The 25,692-nt window shown below is 45.7% G+C and overlaps 1 protein-coding gene across 12 annotated transcripts in view; it reads left to right on the plus strand.

The window, feature by feature from the left end:
- The window catches only part of LOC106592409 (dystrophin), a 395,558-nt gene that overhangs the window by 249,859 nt on the left and 120,007 nt on the right, over positions 1 to 25,692 (plus strand). For 8 of the 12 annotated variants that reach the window (XM_045699454.1, XM_045699451.1, XM_045699449.1 and 5 more), the window contains 9 exons: positions 7,945 to 8,090; positions 12,542 to 12,754; positions 14,559 to 14,672; positions 15,714 to 15,869; positions 16,139 to 16,309; positions 17,892 to 18,074; positions 19,067 to 19,201; positions 20,205 to 20,354; positions 24,667 to 24,828. In XM_045699454.1, the coding sequence (XP_045555410.1) occupies positions 7,945 to 8,090; positions 12,542 to 12,754; positions 14,559 to 14,672; positions 15,714 to 15,869; positions 16,139 to 16,309; positions 17,892 to 18,074; positions 19,067 to 19,201; positions 20,205 to 20,354; positions 24,667 to 24,828 (1,430 nt within the window). Of the gene's footprint in view, positions 1 to 7,944; positions 8,091 to 12,541; positions 12,755 to 14,297; positions 14,342 to 14,558; positions 14,673 to 15,713; positions 15,870 to 16,138; positions 16,310 to 17,891; positions 18,075 to 19,066; positions 19,202 to 20,204; positions 20,355 to 20,404; positions 20,438 to 24,666; positions 24,829 to 25,692 lie in introns of those variants that run through there. The other 4 variants (XM_045699458.1, XM_045699456.1, XM_045699457.1 and 1 more) reach the window with 4 other exon arrangements.

Genomic DNA, 25,692 nt, shown 5'->3' on the forward strand with positions numbered 1-25,692 from the left:
TCGTTGTTGGTAATCAAGCCTACCACTGTAGTGTCGTCTGCAAACATTTTTACAATGTTTTACTTACCCCTTTTTCTCCCCAATTTCGTTGAATCCAATTGGTAGTCGTTACAGTCTTGTCTCATCGCTGCAACTCCTGTACAGACTCGGGAGAGGCGAACGTCGAGAGCCGTGCGTCCTCCGAAACACAACACAACCTAGCCACATTGCTTTTTGACACAACGCACATCCAACCCGGAAGCCAGCCGCACCAATGTGTCGGAGGAAACACCGTAAACCCGGTGACCTGGTCAGCGTGCACTGCGCCCAGCCCACCACAGGAGTCGCTAGTGCGCGATGAGACAAGGATATCCCTGCCGGCCAAACCCTCCCTAACCTGGACGACCCAGGGCCAATTGTGCGTCGCCCCATGGACCTCCCGGTCGCGGCCGGCTGCGGCAGAGCCTGGGCTCGAACCCAGAATCTCTGGTAGCACAGCTAGCACTGTGATGCAGTGCCTTAGACCACTGCGCCACAAGGCAGGCTCGTCTGCAAACTTGATGGTTGAGTTGGAGGCGTGCATGGCCACGCAGTCATGGGTGAACAGGGAGGACAGGAGAGGGCTGAGAACGCACCCCAGTGTTGAGGATCAGCGGGGTGGAGATGTTGTTTCCTACCCTCACCACCTGGGGGCGGCCCGTCAGAAAGTCCAGGACCCAGTTGCACAGGGCGGGCGTCTTGAGCTAATGACGAGTTTGGAGGGTATTATGGTGTTAAATGTTGAGCTGTAATCGATGAACAGCATTCTTACATAGGTAGTCCTGAATATGACCGTAAACACACCAGCCAGCTGGTCTGCGCATGCTCTGAGGACTCGGCCGGGGATGCCGTCTGGGTCTGCAGCCTTGCGAGGGTTAACACGTTTAAATGTTTTACTCACGTTGGCTGCAGTGAAGGAGAGCCCGCAGGTTTTGGTAGCGGGCCATGTTAGTGGCACTGTATTGTCCTCAAAGCGAGCAAAGAAGTTGTTTAGTCTGTTTGGGAGCAAGGCATCGTGATCCCCGACGGGGCTGGTTTTCTTTTTGGAATCCGTGATTGACTGTAGATCCTGCCACATACGTCTCGTGTCTGAGCCTTTGAATTGCGACTCTACTTTCTCTCTATACAGACGCTTAGCTTGTTTGATTGCCTTGCGGAGGGAATAGCTACACTGTTTGTATTCGGTCATGTTTCCGGTTGCCTTGCCATGATTAAAAGCAGTGGTTCACGCTTTCAGTTTTGCCCGAATGCTGCCATCAATCCACGGTTTCTGGTTATGGAAGGTTTTAATAGTCACCGTGGGTACAACATCACCGATGCACTTGCTAATAAACTCGCTCACTGAATCAGCGTATGCATCAATGTTGTTGTCTGAGGCTATCCGGAACATATCCCAGTTCAGGTGATCGGAGGAATCTTGAAATGTGGAATCCGATTGGTCGGACCAGCGTTGAACAGACCTGAGCATGGGCTTTTCCTGTTTTAGTGTCTGTCTATAGGCTGGGAGCAACAAAATGGAGTCGTGGTCAGATTTGCCAAAAGGAGGGCGAGGGAGGGCTTTGTATGCGTCGCGGAAGTTAGAGTAACAATGATCCAGAATGCTGCCAGCCTGGGTCGTGCATTCGATATGCTGATAAAATTTAGGGAGCCTTGTTTTCAGATTAGCATTGTTAAAATCCCCAGCTACAATAAATTCAGCCTCAGGATATGTGGTTTCCAGTTTACATAGAGTCCAATGAAGTTCTTTCAGGGCGGTCGAGGTGTCTGCCTTTGGGGGATAAACACGGCTGTGATTATAATCAAAGAGAATTCCCTTGGTAGATAATGCGGTCCTGTAGTTCCTGTATGTTGTTATGATCACACCACAACTCGTTAATCATAAGGCATACACCCCCGCCTTTCGTCTTACCAGAGAGATATTTGTTTCTGTCGGTGCGATGCGTGAAGAAACCGGGTGACTGTACCGACTCTGATAACATATCCCGAGTGAGCCATGTTTCCGTGAAACAGAGAATATTACAATCTCGGATGTCTCTCTGGAAGGCAACCCTTGCTCGAATTTCATCTACCTTGTTGCCAAGAGACTGGACATTGGCGAGTAGTATACTCGGGAGCGGTGAGCGATGTGCCCGTCTACGGAGCCTGACCAGGAGGCCGCTCCGTCTGCCCCTTCTGCGGCGCCGTTGTTTTTGGTCACCTACTGGGATCCGATCCATTGTCCTGGGTGGTGGTCCAAACAGAGGATCCGCTTTGGGAAAGTCGTATTCCTGGTCGTAATGTTGGTGAGTTGACGTTTCTCTTATATCCAATAGTTCCTCCCGGCTGTATGTAATAAGACTTAAAATTTCCTGGAGTAACAATGTAAGAAATAACACATAAAAAAACGAAATACTGCATAGTTTCCTAAGAACGCAAAGTGAGGCGACCATCTCTGTCGGCGCCATGTTATTATGTGTGTGTGTGTGTGTGTGTGTGTGTGTGTGTGTGTGTGTGTGTGTGTGTGTGTGTGTGTGTGTGTGTGTGCGTGTTTCGGGGGGTGCAAAAGGAGCTGGAGAGGAGTGTGTGTGTGTTGTGTGCTTGTGTAAGTGTGAGTGTATTTCAGTATGTTGGTAAGTGGCAGGTTGTGTGTTGTGTAAGTGGGAGTGTATTTCAGTATGTTGGTAAGTGGCAGGTTGTGTGTTGTGTGCTTGTGTAAGTGTGAGTGTATTTCAGTATGTTGGTAAGTGGCAGGTTGTGTGTTGTGTAAGTGGGAGTGTATTTCAGTATGTTGGTAAGTGGCAGGTTGTGTGTTGTGTGAGTGTATTTCAGTATGTTGGTAAGTGGCAGGTTGTGTGTTGTGTAAGTGGGAGTGTATTTCAGTATGTTGGTAAGTGGCAGGTTGTGTGTTGTGTGTTGTGTAAGTGGGAGTTTATTTCAGTATGTTGGTAAGTGGCAGGTTGTGTGTTGTGTGTTGTGTAAGTGGGAGTGTATTTCAGTATGTTGGTAAGTGGCAGGTTGTGTGTTGTGTGTTGTGTAAGTGGGAGTGTATTTCAGTATGTTGGTAAGTGGCAGGTTGTGTGTTGTGTGTTGTGTAAGTGTGAGTGTATTTCAGTATGTTGGTAAGTGGCAGGTTGTGTGTTGTGTGAGTGTATTTCAGTATGTTGGTAAGTGGCAGGTTGTGTGTTGTGTGTTGTGTAAGTGTGAGTGTATTTCAGTATGTTGGTAAGTGGCAGGTTGTGTGTTGTGTGTTGTGTAAGTGGGAGTGTATTTCAGTATGTTGGTAAGTGGCAGGTTGTGTGTTGTGTGAGTGTATTTCAGTATGTTGGTAAGTGGCAGGTTGTGTGTTGTGTAAGTGGGAGTGTATTTCAGTATGTTGGTAAGTGGCAGGTTGTGTGTTGTGTAAGTGGGAGTGTATTTCAGTATGTTGGTAAGTGGCAGGTTGTGTGTTGTGTGTTGTGTAAGTGGGAGTGTATTTCAGTATGTTGGTAAGTGGCAGGTTGTGTGTTGTGTAAGTGGGAGTGTATTTCAGTATGTTGGTAAGTGGCAGGTTGTGTGTTGTGTGTTGTGTAAGTGTGAGTGTATTTCAGTATGTTGGTAAGTGGCAGGGGTTGTGTGTTGTGTAAGTGGGAGTGTATTTCAGTATGTTGGTAAGTGGCAGGTTGTGTGTTGTGTTAGGAGTGTATTTCAGTATGTTGGTAAGTGGCAGGTTGTGTGTTGTGTGTTGTGTATGTGGGAGTGTATTTCAGTATGTTGGTAAGTGGCAGGTTGTGTGTTGTGTAAGTGGGAGTGTATTTCAGTATGTTGGTAAGTGGCAGGTTGTGTGTTGTGTGTTGTGTGTAGTGTGAGTGTATTTCAGTATGTTGGTAAGTGGCAGGTTGTGTGTTGTGTAAGTGGGAGTGTATTTCAGTATGTTGGTAAGTGGCAGGTGGTTGTGTGTTGTGTAAGTGGGAGTGTATTTCAGTATGTTGGTAAGTGGCAGGTTGTGTGTTGTGTGTTGTAAGTGGGAGTGTATTTCAGTATGTTGGTAAGTGGCAGGTTGTGTGTTGTGTAAGTGGGAGTGTATTTCAGTATGTTGGTAAGTGGCAGGTTGTGTGTTGTGTAAGTGGGAGTGTATTTCAGTATGTTGGTAAGTGGCAGGTTGTATGTTGTGTGAGTGTATTTCAGTATGTTGGTAAGTGGCAGGTTGTGTGTTGTGTAAGTGGGAGTGTATTTCAGTATGTTGGTAAGTGGCAGGTTGTGTGTTGTGTAAGTGGGAGTGTATTTCAGTATGTTGGTAAGTGGCAGGTTGTGTGTTGTGGGAGTGTATTTCAGTATGTTGGTAAGTGGCAGGTTGTGTGTTGTGGGAGTGTATTTCAGTATGTTGGTAAGTGGCAGGTTGTGTGTTGTGTAAGTGTGAGTGTATTTCAGTATGTTGGTAAGTGGCAGGTTGTGTGTTGTGTAAGTGGGAGTGTATTTCAGTATGTTGGTAAGTGGCAGGTTGTGTGTTGTGTGTTGTGTAAGTGTGAGTGTATTTCAGTATGTTGGTAAGTGGCAGGTTGTGTGTTGTGTGTTGTGTAAGTGGGAGTGTATTTCAGTATGTTGGTAAGTGGCAGGTTGTGTGTTGTGGGAGTGTATTTCAGTATGTTGGTAAGTGGCAGGTTGTGTGTTGTGTGTTGTGTGTTGTGTGAGTGTATTTCAGTATGTTGGTAAGTGGCAGGTTGTGTGTTGTGTAAGTGGGAGTGTATTTCAGTATGTTGGTAAGTGGCAGGTTGTGTGTTGTGTGTTGTGTAAGTGGGAGTGTATTTCAGTATGTTGGTAAGTGGCAGGTTGTGTGTTGTGTGTTGTGTAAGTGGGAGTGTATTTCAGTATGTTGGTAAGTGGCAGGTTGTGTGTTGTGTAAGTGGGAGTGTATTTCAGTATGTTGGTAAGTGGCAGGTTGTGTGTTGTGTAAGTGGGAGTGTATTTCAGTATGTTGGTAAGTGGCAGGTTGTGTGTTGTGTGAGTGTATTTCAGTATGTTGGTAAGTGGCAGGTTGTGTGTTGTGTAAGTGGGAGTGTATTTCAGTATGTTGGTAAGTGGCAGGTTGTGTGTTGTGTAAGTGTGAGTGTATTTCAGTATGTTGGTAAGTGGCAGGTTGTGTGTTGTGTAAGTGGGAGTGTATTTCAGTATGTTGGTAAGTGGCAGGTTGTGTGTTGTGTGTTGTGTAAGTGTGAGTGTATTTCAGTATGTTGGTAAGTGGCAGATTGTGTGTTGTGTGTTGTGTAAGTGTGAGTGTATTTCAGTATGTTGGTAAGTGGCAGGTTGTGTGTTGTGTGTTGTGTGAGTGTATTTCAGTATGTTGGTAAGTGGCAGGTTGTGTGGTACAACTATCATCAAGGAACATTTCAGTGTTTTCCCCTATAGGGAACAGTGATTGTGATTACAGCTACTATGTTCTCCTTTCACTACCTCACTGCAGCTCAACCATCCTCACCTCACACACACAAACACACACATTCTCTCTCACGTTCACTTGCACTCTCACTCCAGTGGAGGCTGAGGGGAGGACGGCTCATAATAGTGGTTGGAATGGATCGAATGGAATGCCATCAAACACCTGGAAACCATGGAAACCATGTGTTTGATGTATTTGATACCCTTCCACTGATTCCGCTCCAGTCATTACCACGAGCCCATCCTCCCCAATTAAGGTGCCACCAACCTCCTGTGTCTCACAGGCCAGGAGTCCTGATAATTACTTTGATCACTAAAGCGTTCACATAAAGTAGAATAACGATTCAACCACTTCTCCTTTAGCGTTCTCCATTTTCATACATGGCTGCCCCCCAACAAACAAACAGGAAATACAAACAAAACATTAGCATACTGTACATACAGACCTAACTGTGGACTAGCAGTTAACTAGCTAACGATGCAGAGTGGACTGTGAGTGGATAATGAATTCATGGACTGAGACAGGAACAGAGACAGACTACATACAGAGAGTGAGACAGAGCCTGCTGCTCTAGAAAAATACCTGTCTAGACAGGGAGATGATAATGTAGAGTGGACAGATCCCCAGACAGGGAGAGGATAATGCAGAGTGGACAGACCCAAAGACAGTCAGATGGAGAGGATAATGCAGAGTGGACAGACCCCCAGACAGGGAGAGGATAATGCAGTGTGGACAGACCCAAAGACAGTCAGATGGAGAGGATAATGCAGAGTGGACAGACCCCCAGACAGGGAGAGGATAATGCAGAGTGGACAGACCCAAAGACAGTCAGATGGAGAGGATAATGCAGAGTGGACAGACCCCCAGACAGGGAGAGGATAATGCAGAGTGGACAGACCCCCAGACAGGGAGAGGATAATGCAGAGGGGCAGACCCCCAGACAGGGAGAGGATAATGCAGAGTGGACCGACCCCCAGACAGTCAGATGGAGAGGATAATGCCAAGTGGACAGAAAGTCAGACAGAGAGAGGATAATGAAGAGTGGGTAGACCCCCAGACAGGGAGAGGATAATGAAGAGTGGGTAGACCCCAAGACAGGGAGAGGATAATGCAGAGTGGACAGGCCCACAGACATGGAGAGGATAATGCAGAGTGGACAGACCCCCAGACAGTCAGATGGAGAGGATAATGCCAAGTGGACAGACAGTCAGACAGAGAGAGGATAATGAAGAGTGTGTAGACCCCCAGACAGGTAGAGGATAATGCAGAGTGGGCAGACCCCAAGACCCCCAGACAGGTAGAGGATAATGCAGACAGAAAAGGATCATGCAATGTGGGCAGACAGTCAGACAGGGTGAGGGTAATATAGAGTTGGCAGGCAGTCAGACAGCAGGCCAGAAGAGCTGTGGGTATATAGTGTATTATAGTGAAGTGGTAGAGCCTGACAGCAGGCCAGAAGGGCTGTGGGTATATAGTGTATTATAGTGAAGTGGTAGAGCCTGACAGCAGGCCAGAAGGGCTGTGGGTATATAGTGTATTATAGTGAAGTGGTAGAGCCTGACAGCAGGCCAGAAGGGCTGTGGGTATATAGTGTATTATAGTGAAGTGGTAGAGCCTGACAGCAGGCCAGAAGGGCTGTGGGTATATAGTGTATTATAGTGAAGTGGTAGAGCCTGACAGCAGGCCAGAAGGGCTGTGGGTATATAGTGTATTATAGTGAAGTGGTAGAGCCTGACAGCAGGCCAGAAGGGCTGTGGGTATATAGTGTATTATAGTGAAGTGGTAGAGCCTGACGGCAGGCCAGAAGGGCTGTGGGTATATAGTGTATTATAGTGAAGTGGTAGAGCCTGACAGCAGGCCAGAAGGGCTGTGGGTATATAGTGTATTATAGTGAAGTGGTAGAGCCTGACAGCAGGCCAGAAGGGCTGTGGGTATATAGTGTATTATAGTGAAGTGGTAGAGCCTGACAGCAGGCCAGAAGGGCTGTGGGTATATAGTGTATTATAGTGAAGTGGTAGAGCCTGACAGCAGGCCAGAAGGGCTGTGGGTATATAGTGTATTATAGTGAAGTGGTAGAGCCTGACAGCAGGCCAGAAGGGCTGTGGGTATATAGTGTATTATAGTGAAGTGGTAGAGCCTGACAGCAGGCCAGAAGGGCTGTGGGTATATAGTGTATTATAGTGAAGTGGTAGAGCCTGACAGCAGGCCAGAAGGGCTGTGGGTATATAGTGTATTATAGTGAAGTGGTAGAGCCTGACAGCAGGCCAGAAGGGCTGTGGGTATATAGTGTATTATAGTGAAGTGGTAGAGCCTGACAGCAGGCCAGAAGGGCTGTGGGTATATAGTGTATTATAGTGAAGTGGTAGAGCCTGACAGCAGGCCAGAAAGGCTGTGGGTATATGGATGTCTGTCCGTCCATCCACTCACCCATCCATCCATCCATCCATCCATCCTTCCATCCATCCATCCATCCAGCCCTCGATCCCTACCTCCCTCCCTCCATCCCCTAACCATTATTGTTTCTCTCCCTCCAGTTCAGGAGAGCCTTCCTCCAGTGCTCTATAAGGAGACAGTATCTACTCTGTTGGCCTGGTTACAGCAGTGTGAGGCGAGGCTAGCCATCCCCTCTACAGCCGTCACTGAATACCCTACCATGGAGGGGAGACTGAAGGATGTCAAGGTACTGAACCGCTCTGGATGTCTGGTTGGCTGTGTGTCTGGCTGACTGGTTGGGTGGGTGGGTGGCTGTCTGTTTTATTATGAGGATTCTGCCACAAAACACCCATAACAATTTCTGCTTGCACACTGTTATTAATGCAACCTAGTTGAACAGCCCGCGTACTGAATCAACGTATTAACAGTCAAGACAAGACCAGAAACAAGAGGCTGCTTCACATCATGATCTAGTTCAGTGGAAGTGCAGTAACCCTTGATGAGGAGATGCCAGCAGGGCTTCCAGGATAAATAGTTGTTCTCTGCTGCTTTACATTCAGAGAGCACTAACAGAGCAGAGCAGTGCCTCACTGCAATTATGAGAAATGGAGAAATGTTATTGACGACAGAGGAAAACCCAGAGGATCAAATCAGTGTGTTTTTCCCTCTCTCTATCTATGGATGTCCCAGGGTTACTGCCACACACCACGGACTAAGGCTGTGTCCGAAATGGTACCCTGTTCCCTATGTAATGCACTACTTTTGACCAGATATAGGATCTGGTCAAAATTAGTGCACTTCATAAGGATTAGGGTTCCATTTGGGACACACTAAAGACTCATTTTACCTTGTTATTGTGACAAAATGAATCACCCTGTAAAAACACTAAGACTTTTTATGGCCTTGTTGTTTTCATTAAGTTCTGGTGCTAAATTGATGTTCTCTGAGACTTTAAATCCAAGGTCAGATCAGTTTAACCTGAGATACAGTGGCTTGCGTAAGTATTCACCCCCCTTGGCATTTTTCCTATTTTGTTGCCTTACAACCTGGAATTAAAATTGATTTTTGGGGGTTTGTATCATTTGATTTACACAACATGCCAACCTCTTTGAAGATGCAAAATGTATTTTATTGTGAAACAAACAAGAAATAAGACCAAAAAAAACAGAACACTTGAGCATGCATAACTATTCCCCCCCCCCCATAACCCCCACCCCAACCAATACTTTTTGCAGCAATTACAGCTGCAAGTCTCTTGGGGTATGTCTCTATACGCTTGGCACATCTAGCCACTGGGATTTTTGCCCATTCTTCAAGTCAGATCTGCTCCAGCTCCTTCAAGTTGGATGGGTTCTGCTAGTGTACAGCAATCTTTAAGTCATACCACAGATTCTCAATTGGATTGAGGTCTGGGCTTTGACTAGGCCATTCCAAGACATTTAAATGTTTCCCCTTAAACCACTTGAGTGTTCTTTAGCAGTATGCTTAGGTTCATTGTCCTGCTGGAAGGTGAACCTCCGTCCCAGTCTCAAATCTCTGGAAGACTGAAACAGGTTTCCCTCAAGAATTTCCCTGTATTTAGTGTTATCCATCATTCCTTCAATTCTGACCAGTTTCACAGTCCCTGCCGATGAAAAACATCCCCACAGCATGATGCTGCCACCACCATGCTTCACTCTGGGGATGGTATTCTCAGGGTGATGGGAGGTGTTGGGTTTGTGCCAGACATAGCGTTTTCCTTGATGGTAAAAAAGCTCAATTTTAGCCTCATCTGACCAGAGTACCTTCTTCCATATGTTTGGGGAGTCTCCCACAAGCCTTTTGGCGAACACCAAACATGTTTGCTTATTTTCTTCTGGCCACTCTTCCATAAAGCCCAGCTCTGTGGAGTGTATGGCTTAAAGTGGTTCTATGGACAGATACTCCAATCTCCGCTGTGGAGCTTTTACAGCTCCTTCAGGATTATCTTTGGTCTCTTTGTTGCCTTTCTGATTAATACCCTCCTTGCCTGATCCGTGAGTTTTGGTGGGCGGCCCTCTCTTGGCAGGTTTGTTGTGGTGCCATATTCTTTCCATTTTTTAATAATGGATTTAATGGTGCTCCGTGGGATGTTCAAAGTTTCTGATATTTTTTTATAACCCAACTAATTATGTAACTTCTGAAGGTAATTGGTTGCACCAGATCTTATTTAGGGGCTTCATAACAAAGGGGGTGAGTACATATGCATGCGCCACTTTTCCGTTTTTTAAATTTTTTATATTTTTTGAAACAAGTCATTTTTTTTCATTTCACTTCACCAATTTGGACTATTTTGTGTATGTTCATTACATGAAATCCAAATAAAAATCCATTTAAATTACAGGTTGTAATGCAACAAAATAGGAAAAACGCCAAGGGGATGAAGACTTTTCCAAGGCACTGTAGTTAGGATGTTCTACCTCACATGGCAGCAGGATGTAATCTTAGTTAGGATGTTTTACCTCACAGGGCAGCAGGATGGAATCTTAGTTAGGATGTTCTACCTCACAGGGCAGCAGGATGGAATCTTAGTTAGGATGTTCTACCTCACAGGGCAGCAGGATGGAATCTTAGTTAGGATGTTCTACCTCACAGGGCAGCAGGGTGGAATCTTAGTTAGGATGTTCTACCTCACAGGGCAGCTGGGTGGAATCTTAGTTAGGATGTTCTACCTCACAGGGCAGCAGGATGGAATCTTAGTTAGGATGTTCTACCTCACAGGGCAGCAGGGTGGAATCTTAGCTAGTATGTTCTACCTCACAGGGCAGCAGGGTGGAATCTTAGTTAGGATGTTCTACCTCACATGGCAGCTGGGTGGAATCTTAGCTAGGATGTTCTACCTCACAGGGCAGCAGGATGGAATCTTAGTTAGGATGTTCTACCTCACAGGGCAGCAGGATGGAATCTTAGTTAGGATGTTCTACCTCACAGGGCAGCAGGGTGGAATCTTCTCCCTTCTCCGTGCTATCTAGGGGTAGTCAGTAGAACATCTCTGCATAGTAATTTGCTAAAATATTATAATCGTTACGATACATTTTTTCTAAACTTGTCCCCAGTTACTGTTCTTGGATATTATAATAAACACTATCAATATCTCTCATTCCGATGGATATAAAGGTGTTCACGCCAATACTAAACAACTTGATCCCTCCCCAGAATGAAAATGCCTATAGGCCTATACATTGATGTCTCTTTCTGCTTCTAGACATCTTTTTAAAGTTAAAGTCTTAACCATACAGACCCAGAGAGGCTACCTACCACCACTGGCAATGATTACTGTCTGAAACCTGGAGATGAACACCTGTCTCTTCTCTCTGTCCTGTGATTCTCCAGGAGACATTTACCCTGAGGCCGTTATATCTCATAGCTTCATTAGTGAGCCCTAGTATTGACCGAACAGGATGGAGAGGGAGGGAGGGGATACTGCCCCTTATTAGCTAAACAGTCAAACTAATGTTGTGTGTGTGTGTTTTGTTTGAGCATTGATTGTTTTCACATCGTCACACCGCCACACATAGTATGAATAATAATGTTATCTAGTGTTTGTTTGTTAAAGGGTAAATCCACTCTCTCAAGTTGTCTTGATTTTCTAGCCTACTTGTCTTGGCTGACTCCCAGACAGTTCTAACGTACATATTTTGATTATTCATCTGTCTTCATCAGCCTCTGGCTACCATTAACCTGAAAAGTCCCAAATCTCCAATTGACCGATAGGCCCTTCTCCCTAGACAGAGAGGGCAGAGTGGCTAGAGGTCACCAGGCACTTCTCCCTAGACAGAGAGGGCAGAGTGGCTAGAGGTCACCAGGCACTTCTCCCTAGACAGAGAGGGCAGAGAGGCTAGGGGTCACCAGGCCTGCCCTAAACAGAGAGGGCAGAGGGGCTAGGGGTCACCAGGCCCTTCTCCCTAGACAGAGAGGGCAGAGGGGCTAGGGGTCACCAGGCCCTTCTCCCTAGACAGAGAGGTCAGAGGGGCTAGGGGTCACCAGGCCCTTCTCCCTAGACAGAGAGGGCAGAGGGGCTAGGGGTCACCAGGCCCTTCTCCCTAGATAGAGAGGGCAGAGGGGCTAGGGGTCACCAGGCCCTTCTCCCTAGACAGAGAGGGCAGAGGGGCTAGGGGTCACCAGGCCCTTCTCCCTAGACAGAGAGGGCTAGGGGTCACCAGGCCCTTCTCCCTAGACAGAGAGGGCAGAGGGGCTAGGGGTCACCAGGCCCTTCTCCCTAGACAGAGAGGGCAGAGGGGCTAGGGGTCACCAGGCCCTTCTCCCTAGACAGAGAGGGCAGAGGGGCTAGGGGTCACCAGGCCCTTCTCCCTAGACAGAGGGCAGAGGGGCTAGGGGTCCATTTGGACTTCAGACATAGTCCTCAAAGCTACTCTTCAGCTGCCTCTGGTTTGCATTAACCTCCATCGACCAAAAATGAATAAATAACCAAGGGGGGATTTATTTCTGTGCTCCCCCCCAAAAAACTCCTATCTGCATCTTTCCATCAGTGCCCCCTCTGGGTGGCTAGCGTCCATGGAATTAAAATAACTATCCTGCTAAAAAGTCCTCATATGGCCAAATCATAACTAACATTTTCTCTTAATCATACATTGTTATCAATAAGAGACTTCAGTGAAAATGTGAAAGTTTGGATTCACCCTGTATTGAGTACAACCATCTCCATGTCCTTCCCCACAGGTAATGCAGGTTGCGCTTGCAGAGCACCAGAGTGAGGTGGACTACCTGACGTCTACAGTGGACCAGGTTTTTCAGAAGGCCCCTCCAGAGATCAGTCACAAGTACAGGACAGAGATGGACAGCATCATGACTCGCTGGAGACGCCTGTCCTCAACGCTGGGGGAACAGGCCACCAAGATAACAGAGCTTATGGCTAAATTACTGCAGTTCCAGGTACCGTGGGGTTGGAGGGGGGTGGGGGGGTGCTGCGAGAGAGAGGGAGAGAGGGAGCGAGAGAGACTAGAAAGAGAGCGAAATAGAGGGAGAGCAAGTAGAACAAGGGAGAGGGAGAGCGAGCTAGAGAGAGAGAAGGAGAGAGGGATGGAGAGAGGGATGGAGAGAGGGAGGGAGAGAGGGAGACAGAGATGAAGACGCAGAGATGAAGAGACAGAGATGAAGAGACAGAGATGAAGAGACAGAGATGAAGAGACAGAGATGAAGAGACAGATATGAAGAGAGAGATGAAGAGACAGAGATGAAGAGAGAGATGAAGAGACAGATATGAAGAGAGAGATGACGAGACAGAGATGAAGAGTGAGATGAAGAGATAGATATGAAGAGAGAGATGAAGAGACAGAGATGAAGAGACAGAGATGAAGAGATAGAGATGAAGAGATAGATATGAAGAGATAGATATGAAGAGAGAGATGAAGAGACAGAGATGAAGAGAGAGATGAAGAGATAGATATGAAGAGAGAGATGAAGAGACAGAGATGAAGAGATAGATATGAAGAGATAGAGATGAAGAGACAGAGATGAAGAGAGAGATGAAGAGACAGAGATGAAGAGACAGAGATGAAGAGATAGAGATGAAGAGACAGAGATGAAGAGACAGAGATGAAGAGATAGATATGAAGAGATAGATATGAAGAGACAGAGATGAAGAGACAGAGATGAAGAGACAGAGATGAAGAGACATAGATGAAGAGACAGAGATGAAGAGAGAGATGAAGAGACAGAGATGAAGAGACAGAGATGAAGAGATAGATATGAAGAGATAGATATGAAGAGAGAGATGAAGAGACAGAGATGAAGAGATAGAGATGAAGAGACAGAGATGAAGAGAGAGATGAAGAGACAGAGATGAAGAGACAGAGATGAAGAGAGAGATGAAGAGACAGAGATGAAGAGATAGAGATGAAGAGATAGAGATGAAGAGACAGAGATGAAGAGATAGATATGAAGAGATAGATATGAAGAGATAGATATGAAGAGACAGAGATGAAGAGATAGAGATGAAGAGATAGATGAAGAGACAGAGATGAAGAGACAGAGATGAAGAGACAGAGATGAAGAGACAGAGATGAAGAGACAGAGATGAAGAGACAGAGATGAAGAGATAGATATGAAGAGACAGAGATGAAGAGACAGAGATGAAGAGACAGAGATGAAGAGATAGATATGAAGAGATAGATATGAAGAGACAGAGATGAAGAGATAGATATGAAGAGACAGAGATTAAACTTTGTTTTGTATATTATCTACCTCACTTGCTTTGGCAATATTAACATATGTTTCCCATGCCAATTTAATTGAATTGAATTGCATTGAAGTGATGGAGACAGAGATGAAAAGATAGAGACAGAGATGAAGAGACAGAGATGAAGAGACAGAGATGAAGAGACAGAGACAGAGATGAAGAGATAGAGACAGAGATGAAGAGACAGAGATGAAGAGATAGAGACAGAGATAGAGACAGAGATATAGAGACAGAGATAGAGACAGAGATATAGACAGAGATGAAGAGATATAGATCTGTGAGTGAGTGTACCATATGTTCCAGTGTAAATGACTGTAAGGAGGACAATATCAATGTGGACTTTGCTGTCAGTGTCTGCATAATGATGTGAAGACACAGAGGAAGTGGATGGGTGACGCTGACATGTTTCTAACTTTGTTTGCATGTGCGCCTATAAATGACTCTAAGCACATTGTCAGTTCTGTGCTGTCTGTCAACCTATCTGTCTGTGTCTCTCAGAATGACGTGAAGACTCTGAGGAAGTGGATGGCTGATGTTGACGTGTTCCTGAATGAGGAGTGGCCAGCACTGGGGGACTCAGAGGCCCTGCAGAAACAGCTGGAGCAGTGCACTGTAAGACCTGGCAACCTTCTTTCACCTTCTCTTTGGCAGCCTGTCTCTCACTTTCTCTCCCCTGGCAACCTGTTATTCACCTTCTCTCACCTGGCAACCTGTCATTCACCTTCTCTCACCTGGCAACTCTCTATTATTAGCAGAGGAATTGTGACCTCTAAACGTCACCCCAGTAAATGAACCCTAGGGCATACAGCTCAGTAAATGAACCCTAGGGCATACAGCTCAGTAAATGAACCCTAGGGCATACAGCTCAGTAAATGAACCCTAGGGCATACAGCCCAGTAAATGAACCCTAGGGCATACAGCCCAGTAAATGAACCCTAGGGCATACAGCCCAGTAAATGAACCCTAGGGCATACAGCCCAGTAAATGAACCCTAGGGCATACAGCCCAGTAAATGAACCCTAGGGCATACAGCCCAGTAAATGAACCCTAGGTCATACAGCCCAGTAAATGAACCCTAGGGCATACAGCCCAGTAAATGAACCCTAGGGCATACAGCTCAGTAAATGAACCCTAGGGCATACAGCCCAGTAAATGAACCCTAGGGCATACAGCCCAGTAAATGAACCCTAGGGCATACAGCTCAGTAAATGAACCCTAGGGCATACAGCCCAGTAAATGAACCCTAGGGCATACAGCTCAGTAAATGAACCCTAGGGCATACAGCTCAGTAAATGAACCCTAGGGCATACAGCCCAGTAAATGAACCCTAGGGCATACAGCCCAGTAAATGAACCCTAGGTCATACAGCCCAGTAAATGAACCCTAGGGCATACAGCCCAGTAAATGAACCCTAGGGCATACAGCTCAGTAAATGAACCCTAGGGCATACAGCTCAGTAAATGAACCCTAGGGCATACAGCCCAGTAAATGAACCCTAGGGCATACAGCCCAGTAAATGAACCCTAGGTCATACAGCCCAGTAAGTGAGCCCTAGGGCATACAGCCTAGTAAATACAGTACAAGTGAACATCTCTCTGTCACACATCCATTTCTATTAGTCATATCCCCTGTGTCTCTGTTGGGATTGGCTAGGCCCTGGTGAATGACATCCACACCATCCAACCCAGTCTGAACGGCATCAATGAGGTGGGCGTGTCTCTGAAGACAGAGGCGGAGCCAGCATTCGCCATCCAGCTGCAGAAGGAGCTCGATGAGCTGAACGCTATGTGGGAGATAATCTGCAAACAGGTACACACACACACACACACACACAAACACACACACACGATCAAACACACACACACACACGACCAAACACACATGATCAAACACACACACACACACACACACGATCAAACACACACACACACACGATCAAACACACACACGATCACGATCAAACACACACACACACACACACCGTACCCACCCAAGCGTTGATTCCATCCATCCCTGTCCTGACATATCATCTGTTGTTATTGTGTATTCATGGTGTGTGTGTGTGTGTGTGTGTCCAGGCCTATGCTAAGAAGTCTGCTCTGAAGGGGGGTCTGGACAAGACCATGAGCCTGAGGAAGGAGATGGCTGAGATGCAGGAGTGGATCACTCAGGCTGAGGAGGACTATCTGGAGAGAGACTTCACTTACCAGACCCCTGAGGAGTTACGCAAGGCTGTGGAGGAACTCAAGGTAGGGTGTGTGTTGGGAGGGCGGACCAATCATCCATCCTTATGGCCAAACTTCCCTATAGCCAATCCTGGGCACTCACCCAAACCATACTCTGACCCTAATCTAAGCACTGACCTGCCTCCAACACTCTTCCTCCCTCTCTCTCTCTCTCTCTCTCTCTCTCTCTCTCTCTCTCTCTCTCTCTCTCTCTCTCTCTCTCTCTCTCTCTCTCTCTCTCTCTCTCTCTCTCTCTCTCTCTCTCTCTCTCTCTCTCTCTCTCTCTCTATATATATATATATATATATCTTTCTCTATCTCCCTCTATCCCTTTGTTCACCTCCCTCCCTGTTCACCTCCCTCCCTCCCTCCCTCCCTCCCTCCCTCCCTCCCTCCCTCCCTCCCTCCCTCCCTCCCTCCCTCCCTCCCTTTGATCATCTCCCTCCCTCTCTCCCCCTCATTCCCCCTCTCTTTATCCTCTTTAATTCAAGCTCAATAACTTTTGTTGGCAGTCAAAGAGCAGTAAGATAAGCATCTCTTCATCTCTCTTTCTGTCTCCCTCCACTGTGCTCTCTCTCTCTCCCTCCTGCCATCTCTTCATCTCTCTTTCTGTCTCCCTCCACTGTGCTCTCTCTCTCTCTCTCCCTCCTGCCATCTCTTCATCGCTCTTTCTGTCTCCCTCCACTGTGCTCTCTCTCTCTCTCTCCCTCCTGCCATCTCTTCATCTCTCTTTCTGTCTCCCTCCACTGTGCTCTCTCTCTCTCTTTCCCTCCTGCCATCTCTTCATCTCTCTTTCTGTCTCCCTCCACTGTGCTCTCTCTCTCTCCCTCCTGCCATCTCTTCATCTCTCTTTCTGTCTCCCTCCACTGTTCTCTCTCTCTCTCCCTCCTGCCATCTCTTTATCTTTCTTTCTTTCTCTCTCTCTGCGCTCTTTGTATCTCTTCATCTTTTTATCTCTGTTCTCTCTATCCCTCTCTCTCTCTCCCCCCTCTCCTACCCTCTCTCCCCACTTGTACCCTCACATTTTCTGTCTCACTTCTCCCTCTCTCCTCCCCTCTCTTTAATTCAAAGCAAGTGAAATAGATAATAAACAGATGTGAAATAAACAATAAACAATAAAAAAAATTAACAGTAAACATTACACTCACAAAAGTCTATCTGTCTCTCACTCCCTCCTCCCTCCCCTCTCTCTATCTCTCTCTGTCTGTCTTTCACTCTCTCTTCCCTCCCCTCTCTCCTCCCCTCTTTATCTCTCTATGTCTGTCTCTCACTCTCTCTTCCCTCCCCTCTCTCTATCTGTCTCTCACTCCTTTCCCCTCTCTACTTCTCTCTCTTTATCTCTATCTGTCTCTCACTCCCTCCTCCCTCCCCTCTCTCTATCTCTCTCTGTCTGTCTTTCACTCTCTCTTCCCTCCCTTCTCTCCTCCCCTCTTTATCTCTCTGTCTGTCTCTCACTCTCTCTTCCCTCCCCTCTCTCTATCTGTCTCTCACTCCTTTCCCCTCTCTACTTCTCTCTCTTTATCTCTATCTGTATCTCACTCACTCCTACCTCCTCCTCTCTCCTCCCCTTTCTTAATCTCTCTCTATCTCTCTGTTCTCTCTGTAGAAGGGTCAAGAGGAGGTCCACTCTAAAGAGCTGAAGGTGAAGCTGCTGACTGACTCTGTGAACAGTTTCATCTCCAAAGCCCCTCCGGCCGCCCACGATGCCCTCAAGGCAGAGCTGGTCGTGCTGACCGCTAACTACCAGAGACTCTGCAGCCGCCTGGACGGCAAGTGTAAAACCCTGGAGGTACGATACCGGACAAATACCGGATAGATACTAGACAAATACTGGACAGATACTGGACAGATACAGGACAAATACTGGACAGATACTGGACATATACCGGACAAATACTGGACAGATACCAGACAGATACTGGACGAATACTGGACAGATACCGGACAAATGCTGGACAGATACCGGACAAATACTGGACAGATATCGGACAAATACTGGACAGATACCAGACAAGTACCGGATAGATACTAGACAGATACTGGACAGATACTGGACAGATACAGGACAAATACTGGACAGATACTGGACAGATACTGGACAGATACTGGACAAATACTGGACAGATACTGGACAGATACTGGACAGATACTGGACAGAGACCGGACAGATACTGGACGAATACTGGACAGATACCGGACAAATACTGGACAGATACCGGACAAATACTGGACAGATATCGGACAAATACTGGACAGATATCGGACAAATACTGGACAGATACCGGACAGATACCGGACAGATACTGGACAAGTACCGGACAGATACCGGACAAATATTGGACAGATACCGGACAGTATAGCACACACGCAGGCATGAGCACAGGCAGGCACACACACACACACGCACATACACACACACACACTTCACTCCCTCTCACCTCTCTAATCCTGCCCTTCGTGGAGCTCTCACCTCACAAAATCAATGTTCCTGGTACGATTACAAACACATAGTACAATCTGTAGACGAAACCTAACAGAATATCAATGAGTCTTTGTTTCTCTCTTATCTGTTTTCATCTACTTTCACTGGACACATTTCACCCTCTATCACACACACAGACTATTTCTCTCTCACACTCACTCTCCTTTCTTTCTTTCTTTCTTTCTTTCTTTCTTTCTTTCTTTCTTTCTTTCTTTCTTTCTTTCTTTCTTTCTTTCTTTCTTTCTTTCTTTCTTTCTTTCTGTTTGACCCTCTCTGTCTGTCTCTCCCCTGGACTGTAGGAGGTGTGGGCGTGTTGGTGTGAGCTGCTGTCCTACCTGGAGCAGGAGAACGGCTGGCTGGATCAGCTGGAGCAGAAGCTAGACGAGACAGACAGCATCCAGGGGGGAGCAGAGGAGCTCTCTGAGGCCCTTGATGTGAGCCACCTCTAACCTTTCATCTTTGACCTTTCACCACTGACAGACCCTCTCCTAGGGGTTCACCACACTCTCTCTGTCGTTATATCTTTCCTGGGGGGCTCCATTCATCAGCCTTCAGACTGCAGCTATTGACCAATAATGGCAGCAGCTACAGCCTCTGGTCATGGTTCATGTCAAAACCCAAAAGAGAGAAACTGTTTTCCCTAAGATTTGTTCTGAAGTAGTCATACCTATCTCTGTATTAGTGATACCAGGTACGGCCCAGAGTCAGTCATATCTATCTCTGTATTAGTGATACCAGGTACGGCCCAGAGTCAGTCATATCTATCTCTGTATTAGTGATACCAGGTACGGCCCAGAGTCAGTCATACCTATCTCTGTATTAGTGATACCAGGTACGGCCCAGAGTCAGTCATATCTATCTCTGTATTAGTGATACCAGGTACGGCCCAGAGTCAGTCATATCTATCTCTGTATTAGTGATACCAGGTACGGCCCAGAGTCAGTCATATCTATCTCTGTATTAGTGATACCAGGTACGGCCCAGAGTCAGTCATATCTATCTCTGTATTAGTGATACCAGGTACGGCCCAGAGTCAGTCATATCTATCTCTGTATTAGTGATACCAGGTACGGCCCAGAGTCAGTCATATCTATCTCTGTATTAATGATACCAGGTACGGCCCAGAGTCAGTCATACCTATCTCTGTATTAGTGATACCAGGTACGGCCCAGAGTCAGTCATATCTATCTCTGTATTAGTGATACCAGGTACGGCCCAGAGTCAGTCATATCTATCTCTGTATTAGTGATACCAGGTACGGCCCAGAGTCAGTCATATCTATCTCTGTATTAGTGATACCAGGTACGGCCCACACAGAGGGAGGGTGAATATACTGGACACTGATTGGCCTAAACTAAAGGGTGTGTGTGTGTGTGTGTGTGTGTGTGTGTGTGTGTGTGTGTGTGTGTGTGTGTGTGTGTGTGTGTGTGTGTCCAGGCCCTGAACACATTGCTGCATCACCCTGAAGATGGGAGGAACCAGATCAGAGAGCTGTCTCAGACCCTGATGGACGGAGGAGTCCTGGATCAGCTGATCCAGCACAAACTGGAGGCCTTCAACACACGCTGGGATGAACTCATGCAGAGGGTGAGGTCTTCTCTGTGTTAAACATAAACACATACAGAGAGGCTGAGGCCTTCAACACACGCTGGGATGAACTCATGCAGAGGGTGAGGTCTTCTCTGTGTTAAACATAAACACATACAGATGTAGGATCTTAATTCGATCACTCTTTTGTTACTGAGAATTTTCCTGCACAGTAGAAAATGCAAGCGTGTAGTGTATTCAAGGTTTAAAAACGCTTCTGAAGTGTGTAATTTCCACTCTAAAATGTCAGACTTGATTTGCCCTAACAAAAAGGGTATTAACTTCTATGGGCTACCTGCGGGACACAGCCAGTGAAATATCAGGGCGGCAAATTCAAAAACAACAAAATGTCATAATTCAACTTTCTCAAACATACAACTATTTTACACCATTTTAAAGATACACTTCTCCTTGATGTAACCACATTGTCCGATTTCAAAAAGGCTTTACAGCGAAACATTAGATTATGTTAGGAGAGTACATAGACAAAAATAATCACACAGCCATTTTCCAAGCAAGGACATGTGTCAATAAAACCCAAAACACAGCTAAATGAAGCACTAACCTTTGACAATCTTCATCAGATGACACTCCTGGGACATTATGCTACACAATACATGTATGTTTTGTTCGTGAAGTTCATATTTATATCCAAAAACAGCATTTTACATTGGCGCGTGATGTTCAGAAAATGTATTCCCACCAAAACGTCCGGTGAATGTGCACATCAATTTACAAAAATACTCATCATAAACGTTGACAAAATATATAACAATTATTTTAAGAATTATAGATAGACTACTCCTGGATGCAACCGCTGTGTCAGCTTTTAAAATAGCTTTACGGAGAAAGCACATCTTTCAATATTCTGAGTACATAGCTCGCCATCACAGAAAGCTATACAGACACCCGCCAAGTTCGGGGCAACCTAAACTCAGAATTAGTATTAGAAATATTCTCTTACCTTTGCTGATCTTTGTCAGAATGCACTCCCAGGACTGCTACTTCCACAAGAAATGTTGTTTTTGTTCAAAATACTCCATATTTATGTCCAAATACCTCCGTTTTGTTTGTGTGTACAGAGCACTATCCAAAGGAATAATGTGCGAGCGCGGTACCAGAAACAAAAAGTCAAAATGTTCCATTACCGTACTTAGAAGCATGTCAAACGCAGTTTAAAATCAATCTTTATGGTATTTTTAACGTAAAATTGCGATAATATTCAAACCGGACAATAGAGTATTCATTCAAGGAGAAAAAGAAGGAACGGCGCACTTGCGTGACTGCGCATATCCAATCCCTTTGTTGCCAGGCAGTCCACTCAGGAACTCCTATTATCTGCCCAGTGACAGGAGAATGCTCAAACCACTTTCTGAAGGCTTTAGACAGCCAATGGAAGCCTTAGGAAGTGCAATGTAACCCCACAGATACTGTAGTTTCGAAAGAGACTAGAAAGAAGAACTACAATTCTCAGATCCTCCACTTCCTGGTTGACTTTTTCTCAGGTTTTTGCCTGCCATATGGGTTCTGTTATACTCACAGACACCATTCAAACAGTTTTAGAAACTTCAGAGTGTTTTCCATCCAAATCTACTAATAATATGCCTATTCTAGTTTCTGGGCCAGAGTAGTAACCTGTTTAAATTGGGTACGTTTTTCATCTGGCCGTGAAAATACTGCCCCCTAGCCCAGACAGGTTAACACCTACAAAAAAAATGTCCGTTAATTATTATCCAGATAATAATTCACATTTCCTGTTGCTGAAGGATTATTTTCCTGCTGTAGCAAACTGGCTCAAATGAAGATCCTACATCTGTAAAGAGAGGGATCGAGATATAGGCCCGGCTGACATCTGAGATAAAGATAGACCTACTTCTCTGTCAGATTCTTACACACTGACAATTAGTCATAAGCACGCAGTTACGCATGCACAGGAGCACGCGCACACACATACACACACACACACACACAACACAATAAGGCTATGACAATCCCTGTATTCATTCTGCAGTCATGTGATCCTCTATGAAAGAACTGATTAATGCATAGCTCTTAAGCCTTTCTCCATTGTGTCAGTATCAGTGTCTGTTAGTCTGTCTGTGTAGACTGACGTTTACTGGGGTTATGAAGTTCAGAGAATCCTCTTCCTGTATAGTTGTGATCTATAAAGGAGAATTCTCTTCCTGTATATTTGTGATCTACAAAGGAGAAGAGGTAGTGGTAGTTTATTAGTGGTGGTAGGTAGTAGTTTATTAGTGGTGGTAGATAGTGGTTTATTAGTGGTGGTATGTAGTAGTTTATTAGTGGTGGTAGGAAGTAGTTTATTAGTGGTGTTAGGTAGTAGTTTATTAGTGGTGGTAGGTAGTAGTTTATTAGTGGTGGTAGGTAGTAGTTTATTAGTGGTGGTAGATAGTGGTTTATTAGTGGTGGTATGTAGTAGTTTATTAGTGGTGGTAGGTAGTAGTTTATTAGTGGTGGTAGGTAGTAGTTTATTAGTGGTGGTAGGAAGTAGTTTATTAGTGGTGTTAGGTAGTAGTTTATTAGTGGTGTTAGGTAGTAGTTTATTAGTGGTGGTAGGTAGTAGTTTATTAGTGGTGGTAGGTAGTAGTTTATTAGTGGTGGTAGGTAGTAGTTTATTAGTGGTGGTAGATAGTGGTTTATTAGTGGTGGTAGGTAGTAGTTTATTAGTGGTGGAAGGTAGTAGTTTATTAGTGGTGGTAGGTAGTAGTTTATTAGTGGTGGTAGGTAGTAGTTTATTAGTGGTGGTAGGTAGTAGTTTATTAGTGGTGGTAGGTAGTAGTTTATTAGTGGTGGTAGGTAGTACTTTATTAGTGGTGGTAGGTAGTAGTTTATTAGTGGTGGTAGGTAGTAGTTTATTAGTGGTGGTAGGTAGTAGTTTATTAGTGGTGAAAGGTAGTAGTTTATTAGTGGTGGTAGATAGTGGTTTATTAGTGGTGGTAGGTAGTAGTTTATTAGTGGTGGTAGGTAGTAGTTTATTAGTGGTGGTAGGTAGTAGTTTATTAGTGGTGGTAGGTAGTAGTTTATTAGTGGTGGTAGGTAGTAGTTTATTAGTGGTGTTAGGTAGTAGTTTATTAGTGGTGAAAGGTAGTAGTTTATTAGTGGTGGTAGGTAGTAGTTTATTAGTGGTGGTAGGTAGTAGTTTATTAGTGGTGTTAGGTAGTAGTTTATTAGTGGTGTTAGGTAGTAGTTTATTAGTGGTGGTAGGTAGTAGTTTATTAGTGGTGGTAGGTAGTAGTTTATTAGTGGTGGAAGGTAGTAGTTTATTAGTGGTGAAAGGTAGTCGTTTATTAGTGGTGGTAGGTAGTAGTTTATTAGTGGTGGTAGATAGTAGTTTATTAGTGGTGGTAGGTAGTAGTTTATTAGTGGTGTTAGGTAGTAGTTTATTAGTGGTGGTAGGTAGTAGTTTATTAGTGGTGGTAGGTAGTAGTTTATTAGTGGTGGTAGGTAGTAGTTTATTAGTGGTGGTAGGTAGTAGTTTATTAGTGGTGGTAGGTAGTAGTTTATTAGTGGTGGTAGGTAGTAGTTTATTAGTGGTGAAAGGTAGTAGTTTATTAGTGGTGGTAGGTAGTAATTTATTAGTGGTGGTAGGTTGTAGTTTATTAGTGGTGGAAGGTAGTAGTTTATTAGTGGTGGCAGGTAGTAGTTTATTAGTGGTGGTAGGTAGTAGTTTATTAGTGGTGGTAGGTAGTAGTTTATTAGTGGTGGAAGGTAGTAGTTTATTAGTGGTGGCAGGTAGTAGTTTATTAGTGGTGGAAGGTAGTAGTTTATTAGTGGTGGAAGGTAGTAGTTTATTAGTGGTGGCAGGTAGTAGTTTATTAGTGGTGGTAGGCAGTAGTTTATTAGTGGTGGTAGGTAGTAGTTTAGTGTGGATCAGTAGGACTATACATAGACTGTTAGCCCCTGGGATTAGAGAGACTCACACACACACAGAGAGAGAGAGAGGGAGGGAGGGATACTGATTACATCGTCATTGTGAAGCACAAGCAGTGAAAAGTTTCCGTTAGTTAAACCCTACCGAGGAGAGGAACAACGTTAGAACAATAAGTGTGTTTACATCTCCTTCAGACCTGGTTTGATGAGTCCATCCTTCAAGAAGGTATGTGTGTGTGTGTGTGTGTGTGTGTGTGTGTGTGTGTGTGTGTGTGTGTGTGTGTGTGTGTGTGTGTGTGTGTGTGTGTGTGTGTTTGCCTGTTTTGCTCTTAAATTTAGCTTTCACTTGTGTCTCTGTGTGTCTCTGTGTCTCTCTGTGTGTCTCTGTGTGTCTCTGTGTGTCTCTGTGTGCGTTTCTCAGGCGGTTCGGCAGCAGCAGCAGCTGGAGAGGAGTGTGCAGTGGGCCCAGGAGAATGACAAGACGCTGCGTCTCATCAATGACTCTCTGGACGCCACCGACCGCCACCTGTCTGCCTACATCGCTGACCACATCGACGCAGCACAGATACCACAGGAGGCACAGGTTAGGGGGGATTTGGAGGGTATTTGTGGAGAGGGGGGGGGTTGTTGGAGGGCTGTGTGTGTGGAAGGGTGTCTGTGTGTGTTGGAGGGGTGTGTGTGTTTGTTGGAGTGGTGTGTGTGTGTGTGTGTGTGTTGGAGTGGTGTGTGTGTGTGTGTTGGAGTGGTGCGTGTGTGTGTGTTGGAGTGGTGCATGTGTGTGTGTTGGAGTGGTGTGTGTGTGTTGGAGTGGTGTGTGTGTGTGTTGGAGTGGTGTGTGTGTGTGTGTGTTGGAGTGGTGTGTGTGTATTGGAGTGGTGTGTGTGTGTGTGTGTGTGTGTGTGTGTGTGTGTGTGTGTGTGTGTGTGTGTGTGTGTGTGTGTGTGTGTGTGTGTGTTGGAGTGGTGCGTGTGTGTGTGTGTTGGAGTGGTGCGTGTGTGTGTGTGTTGGAGTGGTGTGTGTGTGCGTTGGAGTGGTGTGTGTGTGTTGGAGTGGTGTGTGTGTGTGTTGGATGGTGTGTGTGTGTGTTGGAGTGGTGTGTGTGTGTGTTGGATGGTGTGTGTGTGTGTTGGAGTGGTGTGTGTGTGTGTGTTGGAGTGGTGTGTGTGTGTGTGTTGGAGTGGTGTGTGTGTGTGTGTGTGTGTTGGAGTGGTGTGTGTGTGTGTGTGAGTGCTGTGTGTGTGTTGGAGTGTGTGTGTGTGTGTGTGTGTGTGTGTGTGTGTGTGTGTGTGTGTGTGTGTGTGTGTGTGTGTGTGTGTGTGTGTGTGTGTGTGTGTGTGTTGGAGTGGTGTGTGTGTGTGTGTGTGTTGGAGTTGTGTGTGTGTGCGTTGGAGTGGTGTGTGTGTGTGTTGGAGTGGTGTGTGTGTGTTGGATGGTGTGTGTGTGTGTT

The sequence above is a fragment of the Salmo salar genome, chromosome ssa17 (genome assembly GCF_905237065.1).
Source record: "Salmo salar chromosome ssa17, Ssal_v3.1, whole genome shotgun sequence".
Lineage (NCBI taxonomy): Eukaryota > Metazoa > Chordata > Actinopteri > Salmoniformes > Salmonidae > Salmo > Salmo salar.